General features: G+C 45.4%; 1 protein-coding gene across 1 annotated transcript; it reads right to left on the reverse strand.

Moving 5' to 3' along the window:
* Nucleotides 1–7,667: 7,667 nt before the first annotated feature.
* On the reverse strand, nt 7,668–10,913 carry SAP18 (Sin3A associated protein 18). Its single transcript, XM_026090968.1, has 3 exons — nt 10,774–10,913; nt 9,062–9,184; nt 7,668–8,159 (listed from the first exon to the last, which is right to left on the reverse strand). The coding sequence occupies exons 1-3, from the start codon at nt 10,827–10,829 to the stop codon at nt 8,003–8,005; spliced, it is 336 nt and encodes a 111-aa protein (XP_025946753.1). The 5' UTR covers nt 10,830–10,913; the 3' UTR covers nt 7,668–8,002.
* Between the last annotated feature and the right edge of the window lie 65 nt (nt 10,914–10,978).

The following is a 10,978-nucleotide window of genomic DNA, read 5'->3' on the forward strand; positions in this document are numbered from 1 at the left end:
TCGACTCGCTCTTCATCCACCCCTAGGCACAGCTCAATACATTCCAGTTGCTCTCTCACATAAAGAGCAACTCCACCACCTCACTTTCCTGGCCTCTTTCCTAAAAAGCACGTAGCCATCCATGACAGCACTCCAGTCATGCGAGCTATCCCACCATRTCYCTGTAATGGCAATGAGATCATGGCCCTGCGACTGCACACAGATCTCTAGTTCTTCCTGTTTGTTCCCCATGCTGCATGCATTGGTGTACAGGCATTTCAGAGAGGTGATTGAGCATGCAGGTTCACTGCATTCGCACTGACCCTCCCACTCTCTGGCTCAGCTCTTTCTTTGAACAAAATGGAATGAGTGGCATGCTTGACAGCAGGCTAACATGGCACCACTTGTGAACCACCTCTTGCCCTCTGAAGCCTAGGGTATGTGTTTCATGACTTTCAGCTAGAAGATTTCAGTAGAAGACTAGATGGAAAAAGGCCAGATACTCTTGTTCCTCTCTCTTGCTCAGCAATTGAGTGCTGGCAGGTCTTTTAAACCTTCCAAACATGCACTGGGAACTCGAGGAAAGGATTACTTGAGTGATTCATTGTATTCAAGTGGGCACCCTCAGCTGTGGAGAAAACGCAAGTAGAATAATCGCTCCAGCTGTAACCTAAATATACAGAATAAGAGCAGGATGGAACTTGAGAGTAAACATTTTTTGGCAAAAACTAGCATACACAGCATGGTTGTCTGGGGCAGGTGCAGATTTCAGGCTTCTGTGAAAGACCCCTAAATCCCTTGAACCTTGAAGACACTAATCCATTTGTTTATACACACCTAAAGCTGGGGGTGGGATATTCATGCCCTTAGCCAACACTAAGCAGAGACCCCAAACGTATCCTTGAAGCTGTTACTTGCAACGTTCACTGAATTTTCTTGCTGAGCTATGAAGAGGTCAAGTGAGTTTTCAGGCCAGCATGTGTCTACTTAAGCCTGTCATTTCTGTGAGACTGGAAATACTCCCAAGATGGGGAGCTTCCCAAACACCCAGGCTGCTCTGAACCCAAACCTGAGCTATTTTGTATATCCGGCACTGTTTCCTGGTGCTCTGGCCAGGCATCTGCCTATTCCAGTGACAAGAATTTGTGGCCAGGCACAGCTCAAGTTTTGCAGCTGCTGTGCAAGATGGAGGGTGATTTACAATCCGCATACTTCAGTGTCGTCTTCTGTCAGAGGAACTACTGCATTTTTTTTAAAGCCAGCTGATCTGCTGTAATATCTAGACACAAGGGCTAGACAAGAGCAGCAGTTAATTGAATCTCCTCGGTTTTGGCAGTTCATGTCTTAGCTGTTGCATTACTTTAAAGTAGTGTTTTGCTGAACAGTACCATAGCTATTGTTATTGATTTGTTCTCACATATCAGGGTTTCCAAGGGATGATCATTTTTCCACGCTTTCTAAAGCAAGAGTAAGAGATTGCCAATTATTCTTCAGTTTTCCCCACTGCATCGCTGCTGTTACTGGTTTTGAGCAGAGCTGTAAAGCAAAACTTAAACCTTCACAATTGTTCCGGTCAGAAGAAGAACATGGTGATGGAGCCAGGAATGTATTGGATGTAATGTAGTTTAGTGGCAAAGTGTGCAGGCTAGGCTTGTCCTCGCTTCTTAAAGAGGGAATTGAACCACTTCACCAGAAAGCCAGCCAGCCTCTCTCAAAAGCTCTTCATAAAAACTTTTATGTAGGATCATGCTGCCATTGTGTGGCAGGAAATGTCTGCTCTTCTGATGCTGTATCCTGTTCCTTCTTGGGCATGCCGGCCCACATGTGCATACACACGCACACACTCACTCACTCACTCTCCCACTGTCATGCAGTAACACAGGACCCAGGGAAGCCCATCTCACTGTTCAAGACCATCTTCATTTGGGGTTGCAGATTCAGTCCAGATGATTGGTTTTAGCCATGGCAGCTGATGAGGTTGCCACCCATAACTTTCTGCCCCACAGTAGGGAACAGTTGTAGTGTATCATCATCTCCAGCCATTGCAGTTCACAGTCTGGCACATCATTAATTTAATCCACCAGTGATTTCAATGCATGGTAATGCACCAGGCTGTGAACAGCAACAGCTGAGGGCGGATGCACATACCATCCCTGCTATAGGAGCAGGAGCCTATAATGGAGGAGCAGTGAAATTAGAGGGGGAGTGTCAGACAGAGCCCTTAGTTAAGGCCTGAGCACATCAAAGAGGAGTCTGATTTTTTTTTTCCACCTATGCTAAATGAAAGCCTGTAGTACAATCATCATCAKCAGCAGCAATATTTATGCAGGAAGTAACAATGTAATGGTGGTTTTTGATATAAAAAAACATGTTATTTATTTTTAAAAAAGCATTTTTTATTTATTGAATTGAAAAAAGTATTGGTTTAGATGGATGATCCAAGGAAAAAAAAGTTAATTCCAAGAACAAAGTGTGCTTGGGGAAGCAGAGCAGAGAGCCATTTAGGAAAGAAAAAAAAAAAAAAAAAAAAGCCTGGAACAGCAGCAAACTCATCAAATGGAATAAAGTAACATAAAGTCACATCTACAGGAGCAGAGCAGACCAGGTTACCTGCTACTAAAGGTAGGAAGGGGAAATTAGGCGAGCAGTTTCCTCAGCTTTGTAGCTGAATCCATGTGTTCTGCTGCTCATCATGCTAGTGTGGAGCGATTCTCCTGGCCGTGGCTGGCATGGGAGAGCCCAGCCCAGAGACTCCCCTGGCCACGGCTGGTGTGGGAGAGCCCAGTCCAGCGTATGCCCCCAGCAGAGGAGAAGAGGATGGGCCTCCTCTGCCTTGCACAGCCTGGGCCAGTGTACGAGGGAGGCTGACATTTCTCACTGGTGAAAGGCAGAGGAAAAACTGAGCCTCTCTGAAGTGGCAGAGATGAAGGACTAGGGATGATATGAGACCTGGAGGGTCACCTGTGAGGGGGAGGCATCTATGGTATCCCTGGAAAGGCCTGGGCAGGAGGCGAGGTCTCCCGGCTGGTTTTGGATGGTTGCATCTGTGTGTGGTAGAAAAGAAATGAAAAGGAGACCTTTTTTTGAAAATTATCGTCCTAATTCTTTAAGTTAGGCAGTTAGATTTAAAAAATAAGCTTAGCAGAGGGCTGGTTTCTGATGAGAGTGCAGCTGTGAAGCTGAGAATTGTATCTGTTACTGCTTTAAGTGTCAAAAAAGATAAGGGAAAAATATACCTCATTCAGCTGCCTTGATGAGGGACAAAAATTCCTCGTGAAATCTCTGAATACAAAGAAAGGCCTGTTGACTGACAGATTGGGGTATGGTGTTTTCTACACCACATTGCTGCATAGCTCCTGAGCACCGCTCTTGGGCACGGCATGAGAGGCTGAAAAGGTCCAGGCAGGAGGCAAGATCTCTCGGGCAGCCTGCACAATGCCTGCTCAGAGCTGCCTGTGGGGCGCCCGGCAGGCAGGCTTCCCAAACTGAGGCCTAGAAACCAGTCAGGAATCAGGGAGGGAAATATGAAGAGTGTATTACATCATTCTTCAACTTGGTATCATTTCTTTCAACAGGCTCTCCTAGGCCTGCCTAGGTTCCCAGGAGGAAGCTCCCTTGCAGGGACGCTGCCTTGGCTGGACCAGCAGGTCCCTGATGCGGGAGCCCAGCAGGGCTGCTTACCCCTCGGCTCCATCCCTTGGAAATGGCCAAAATCCCTCCCCCTAACTGCAATAAGGCACAAAACAGGGGCAGACTAAAACCCTCTGGGTGCTATGCAAATAAACATGCTAGATTTATGTGGACAGGCAGAAAGCGAGGCAGAGGGAGCCTCTCTGTAATCACTAAAGGGGTCGGCCCCAGGGCGGGGGCAGGTCTGAGATCCAGTCCCTGCTCCCAGCACTGCAGGTGCATTGTATCAGGATCCTGAATGTGGTGATCTGTGCATTAAGTTTGTTTCATCCTGTCCCCACACCTAACCCAGTTTTGTTGTTTATCAACAAACAGTTTTAGATATATTAGTGAAGGCTGTGATGCACAGTAGAGAAATTGCTGATAAATTACCATTTAAACTGCTTTCTCCAGCTTGGATGTTTTAACTCCAAGTGGATAAGAAAGCAGTCTTGATCAAGATTGTCACAGGCTCTCTCGAAAAGTTGCGTTTCCCCTTCAGCAAGGTGTCACTGGGCTCAGTGAGCCATGGCCCCAACTCAGGGCTGCCGCCCTCCTCCGCAGGCTGCAGCCTATGGCACTGCCTCATCGCCTCCCCGAGTATACGGTGTTGCTCACCATTGCTGAATTTTAGGACTGTGTTTTAACTTCCCCAAACCAGAGAGTGTTGTAAAAATATCATTCTTCTCAGTGACTGATATCCTTCATCAGCTTTTCTAGTAGTTTTGAAGGAGACACATGAGCTTATTTTCATGAGTGGATTCCCTGCTGAACACCACAAACTCAGCCAGTAACAACTTTCACTTACAGTTCCAGTTCTTACAACATCCAGATGGTTGTATCCTGACGCTGTTTAATCTCAGAACTCCAGGTTGTATCTTGATGTCTGATTTCATAACTGCTGTTGCTGATCTTGATTGTGATTTGGGATTGAGGGAACACGCACCAGCAATGACTTCTCAAGTGTTTCTTCTTTAAAAAAAAAAAAAAAAAAGGAGAGAAAATTGAACTCTTCACTTCTGCATTACATTTATGTGTGAAGAGCAAGTGTTCAAGGGCGAATCTCTTTTTAGACAGATGTTTAGCCAGAGGCACCCAGGGAAGAGGTCAGCTGAGGTTCATACTTCTGTGGCAGTCACAGGAAGGTGAAACTCCATGCCTAAGCATTCGCGCTGAATGCTTTGCTATTGAAGACAGCTGTGCTTTTTCATTTCCCAGTCATTTTGCTTTCGAGGCTGCCAGAAATAAAGCCAATAGGTTGCTGTTTTCCTTTGAAGCATGTGAAGACCTGCTGCGGGCTGTGTCCACGAGCATGTTTGACCCTTTGCTATGCCCTGTGTCCCATGCCAGAAGCAAAGCCAAACTACCTTCAGAGCTGCTCCATGAGTCACAGGCGTAGGCTCACTTGCTGCTGTTGCTTTATAAATTGACTACATTTAATTGTTGAGTATTATGCTTAAAGACAGTCAAAGCAAGAACCAGAACACAAAAATGAGGAAATGCCAAGATTCCTGTGTACCTCTAATTGCAGGGCTCTCTCTGTGTTTGGTAGGAGGCTGGTAAATGATGTAATTACATACTAGTTGCCACAGGACTCACCTCGTTCATTTTGCAGCACGGATGATGCCACGTGGTGAGCAGGCCACTTCAGTGTGGTCTTACTTTCCTGTCCGCCCAATTCCATGATGCACCAAAAGCCAGACTGCTGCTCCGATGGCTGCTGCCCAGCACACAGGCTGGGGTGTGCCTGCCACAGTGGTCCCGAGTCTGCCCAAACCAGCCGGTGGTGACTAAGCACTGTGCCTGCTATGACATCTGCACTTCTAATAGCAGCGGTTTCCCAGAGCACCTCTTGCTTGCACCAGAGCTGGTTGCGTTCACCCTGGGAAAACACCCCACCCCTGGCCATGCTAGACTAGCTCCATTGCCACTTCCAGGCTTACTGTTCTTCCCTACAGAACAGCAGGGATATTGTCATTCCTTGATCGCTCTTAAAAAAAAAAAAAAAAAGGTGAGGACCACTGTTCAACCTCTTCTGTCTTAAGGGAAAAAATGACTGCAGGATGCAGGTGATTCTGCAAATGAGGGTCTTTCTTTAATGAAGGCTGAAATAGCAACTCCCTAGTTTGGAAGCTAGTGGGGGGGACAGAAGAGGGTCAACCATGAGCAGAACTGTATCAACAAATCACTCAGGCTACACTGTATCAAGGACTCTAGTGGGAAAAAATCACAGCTGGTGACAGAAAGTGTGGCTCATGCTCCACAGGTAAGAACATTTCAGCCTTAGCCTCTGCTCTGCTAAGGCTTTAAACGAGGAGGATGAAGGCCCTGAGGAGCAGAACATTGCTGCATACTGCTTCTACTCCTGGTATTGCCTTTCTCTCAGCACATATTATCACAATGTGCAGAAAGCAAGTGCCTGGCTCTCCTGGCCAGCTGGGGTGCTCAGGGCCCGTCTGCAGAGGAATGCAGCGCTAGGACAGCTGGCACATGCTGCAAAACTTGAGACTCCTTGGTGTCCCTTGCTCTGCCTCTGCAGTGACAGATGAAACAGGCAAGCTTTGGGCTCTAGGGAACTACAGGCCTCAGCCTTCAGTTCTTCACCCTGATTTGCTGGGAGATGGCTCATCGCTTGTCTCTCCTCTTCCTTCAAAGTGTGCTAACTAACCTCAGCTGCTTTCCCCAAGAGCAGTGCCCAGCTCACAGACCAGAGCTCCACTTCCCCAAGGGCAACAGAAAGCCCCTGATGCTACCTTTTGCTCCATTTTGAGCTTCTGGACACCATTTGCTACACATTCACCAACAACCTTCAGCTTCATCAGCAACTTAAAACACATTTTAGGCCATACTTGAACTGTTAGTTGGCTTGGCTTTGCCCTGACACCCAAGGATTGCAGTAATTTGAGGAACTGGTGCTCAACAGAAGCTGCGAGTATTTGTAAAGTCATCTTGTGTAATGTTCAAAATTGTAGCTATAGAGTAGACAAAGGTAACTAAGAGGATATGTGTGGTCCTCGCAGCTGGCAGACACTGACAGTACAGTATACTCTTTGCAGTCAACTGCCAAGGAGACCTAGTGCAGGTGAAGGCATGTAAGCCAACTGTCTCACAGCCTCCACTCCCCAGGTTACAGGGTCAAGAGCAGCCCGGTGGTCAGGGCCAGGTGGACTCCCTTCCACACATACTACCAGAGTACAAACTTGCTGCTTCACCCTCCCCTCTATTCTTCTAAATTGCAGGCAAGAGTTTCTGTGGGCAGGGAGCCTACAATTATATTTTCACTAGGTTGAAAATATACACTGGTCAACTAGTCCCACCCAGGCTATTTTAATATTTTGGGCCTGTTCCTCAGGCCACTTAAGTCAACCTTCATCTGAAAACACTGAATTTCTTCTAGCCAGGTCTCTACAGATATCCCGTCTTCTTAAAAAAATGCAAGACTTGGAAAGATAGTTTTATACCCTTCATTTTTAAATACACCAACCTCTTTAAAATTCAAGTAAGGCAAGAGTGCTGAATCAGTCCTTTCTCTAATAAGGTCAGCAGCTCCTCAGTATCCTGGGATATATGGTGCCACAAAGACCACTTCAGAATATCATGGATTGACATCAGCCTTGTACAAGATGGAGCAGCCACCCACTGCTCTGGGAAGCCACAGTGTCCTGCCCTCACTCTCACTCTCCTGCTGGAGGACAGCCAGCCTTACACCACTCCACCTTCTACTCTAGTCAGCACACCCACATCAGCAGGGAGAACAACGCTGAGCTGGCCTGCCTACAGCTCTTCACAGGCTCATCTTCCCAAATCCAGCCATCAGTGGTTTAAAGAATCCTCCTGTGAAAGGAACCCCCATTAGACCACCTACCCTACACAACAAGCCCAAAAGTTACCACACAAAGGCTTTGCGCCCTACTTTTATGGATTTCAACTTCTGCTTAAAAGCCGACTTCAGAATTTCTCTGCAAAAATCCAGTCAAAAAGACAGAAACAAACAAACAAAAAAACCCCACGCTATCAAAGTCAAAAGATACCAACATCAATCTTTATTCCAAACATGACAGAGCTACAGAACACCTGTAATATTTCTGGTCATATTTTACAGAAATCTTGAAACACTGGACACACAAACTTACTTTTCAAACTATAACAGTCAGGAAAAGGATGATGATGCTTCTAAAAAGTCGTCCTTCTAAAGAAATTCAGTAAAAGTTAAAGTTTAAAAGTTAAGTTTCATTTCTGATGCTTAGCTTTGTTTTCAGGTGTTCTTGCTTAGCAACAAAAGCAAAAAGTAAGCCTGCTTTAGAACAGCAAGTAGGAATAAACTGAAAATACAGTCATACAAAGAAGCAACAGTTTAGTATGGTCTCATGCGGCTTGATGGGGGTGGTGCACGATTCGGAGGAGTAATTGCTATATCCAAGTAGTCTCCTATCTGGAATTTCTGAGACTGCAACGTCATGGAATCATCTGTGCCCTTCCTGCCTGACATCGTGCTGCCAATCTCCTTCACCCTGCACACAGGAGACAAAATGCAAGTTAGTTAGCAGAAGCAAATCTTTCTAGGTGTCCAACACGGGAACAGTATCGGGTCATTACAACCTTCCTATTCCATCCTCTGCACCATTTCTGGCACTTAGCTATGTTCACAGTATGGTTACTTTTTCCAGTACTGGGTAAAAAAAAGCTACATTAAGTCTACTCTCTGATGGGGTGGCAGGGTGAGGCTGGAGGTGGAACCTACTACTACATTAAGGGTAATACCTAGAGAGATGAGAGGGAGCCCCACTCAAAACAAAACCCACCACTACCACCACTAAAAAACCCAGAAAACAAGATCCCTACAGATTACAGGGCAGGATATAGCCACTGGTTACTGCGGAAGGTTAGCTAATAAAGTTTAAGTGGTGACCTGGCACAAGAAGCCGAACAGGGATGATGGAAAGGCAAGGGACTCATGTCTAACAGTCATTTCAGATGGCCTCTCTAGAGCCCAGCAGGAGCCAGGGTCTCAGTGGCCAAATTATCCCTTAGCCACTAAGGGACAATCAGTCAGGGTTCTCAGGATACCTGTAACAAGATCACCAAAAAAAAAAAAAAGTCATATACATTGTTAGACACAAGACCTATCACTCTTCATATCATCAGAAAAACCTTTACTTCAAGTTGTAGGTCCATGTTCTGGGTGGTTGCCAACATAGTGACCAATGTCTTTAAGCAAAGATGTTTGTTGTTTTGGGAACTATGATGGTCACTAAAGAAAGTTTCATTTGTAGGGGTCATCATGCAGTCTGCTATCAAGAACTCTAGAAGTTTGATTTGTGCATTCTGAACTTTAAATCAGTGTTGATAGAAAATAATTTACTGCTCTGGTGACTGGAGTCTTATATTAATCTGGAGAAGAAATGCCATTTACCTGTATCCAGGCCTCTTGAGATCTGTAAAAACAATTGCAAAATTGAAGTGTGTGCCCTTCTTCCGTGCTTCTGGGTAGACCTCCTTCACTAAACTAGTCAGCTCTTTTAGAGTTGCATCCATCCTAGTTAAAAAAAAAAAAAAAAAAAAGTGGCTCATGTTCTCAAAAACAATAATAAAAGAGGAGTTTTCCAAAACCCATTTAACGCAGACATCAACATATTGGTATTACTTTGCTGTATGTTTCCTTGCCTTTGCATACTTTGTTAAGCATGCAAAGAAGATGATGATTAAAATTTTACATGTTTAAACAATATAGTGAGCCATTTATTTCTCAAATATGTGACATTTCAAACAAAATATTCAGATCCAAAGATCAGGTGACTAGACTTTGTTCTAGTTATCAGTTGTAACATCTGGGAGAATTCACCACCTACTGGACACTGGAGGCAATATGGTCTAAAACATCAAAAACATGCACAAAGATTCAGGCGAAGTGGTTTTAATCATAGTTTAGCTTCTAGTTTACTGTAATATTATACAAATCTCCCCCCTTCCATGTATGTTTCAAGATCTGCTTTTTCAGGTCTCTCAAAGAAATTACAGTTTAAACATCAGGGGCTAGTTTTATATACTTATACAATACACGGCATAAGTACTTCATCTAAGTTGATATTTATGTTAAAATAACATTTTACATATTAGACAAAATGTAGGGGTAACAAATCATAAATAGACTTAGATCAAGATTTACATTTCTGCCCTAACAAGCAGTACTCCTTCTTCGCCCTTCAACAAAAAACGGGGCTAAAACTCATTTCTAGAATTCCCAGAACAAAAGGACCCAATCATAACAGCTAAAGCAGCTCCAATTATATAGACTGCATATTCACTCCAAGCTGCAAAGTAACCAAAGAGCAGTGTGCTGACACACAATGCCCGTTCTGACTTCTGAAGATGGCAAACATTTCAGACATCATCAATAGCCTGGACTGAGTCCATAAATCCCATTAGGAAGTAAGTTAGAACTGCATGCTTTGCTAGCCACAAAAATAGATTTATTCAACTATATACTGACGTACAAGTTATAAGCCTAACAGAAACCTCAAAAGAAAAACAAGATTAGAAAATAGCCTAACTCACTTTGAAAGGCATTTTTCAAAACAACACAAAAACTAATGCTTTAGCAACACACGCTAAAGTAGCTCCCCAAGCTAAATTTAAAAGCAATAAAAAGCAACTCCCCATTAAACCACTGTTACTTGACCATGTAAAAGGAAAAAAATGCTACTTCACCCTCAAGAGGCTCTAACTTGCTTAAACCAACCCACAGATCAGAAAACTCTCCTGACTTTCTAGGACAACCACTTCTACTGAAAAATTGGGTTGTTAAACACAGACTTAAGCACCAGTTAAGGAAAAAGAGAGCCTCTGTGTTGACTGTCTGCATTGCAATAATCAGAGATACGCTAAAATACAGGTCTTTGATGATGTACATCAGTAATTCTGCAATCCAATCGCAAAGTATGCGGCAATCAGCAACTCGCTGCAGCTCTGCATGCGTGCACAGATGCCACGTCCGAGCTGCTCTGACCACACAGAGAAGCGCTGTACGCACTTCAGCGGCAGCTGCCCTCCCCAGCGGAGCCCTCGCAACGGGCCACAGCGCAACCGCCCCAGAGCCGCCTCCTCCCCCGCGGCCCGGGCACTCACCAGGTGTAGATCTGCAGCTCGCTGGAGGGCACGTTGCCGCGGGAGAACTCATCCATGCGGTGGTGCCGCCCGTTATTGGTGGTGAAGACGCGCAGCAGCAGCGGGCACGTCTGCGGGGCGAGGCGCAGGGGGAGAGTCAGGGCCGCGCCGCGCCGCCCGGCCGCTTCCCCCCCCAACCCCCGGGACCGAGGCTCGCCCCCCCCCC

Source organism: Apteryx rowi, unplaced genomic scaffold (assembly GCF_003343035.1).
Source record: "Apteryx rowi isolate R43461 unplaced genomic scaffold, aptRow1 scaffold_885, whole genome shotgun sequence".
In the NCBI taxonomy this organism is placed as follows: Eukaryota; Metazoa; Chordata; class Aves; order Apterygiformes; family Apterygidae; genus Apteryx; species Apteryx rowi.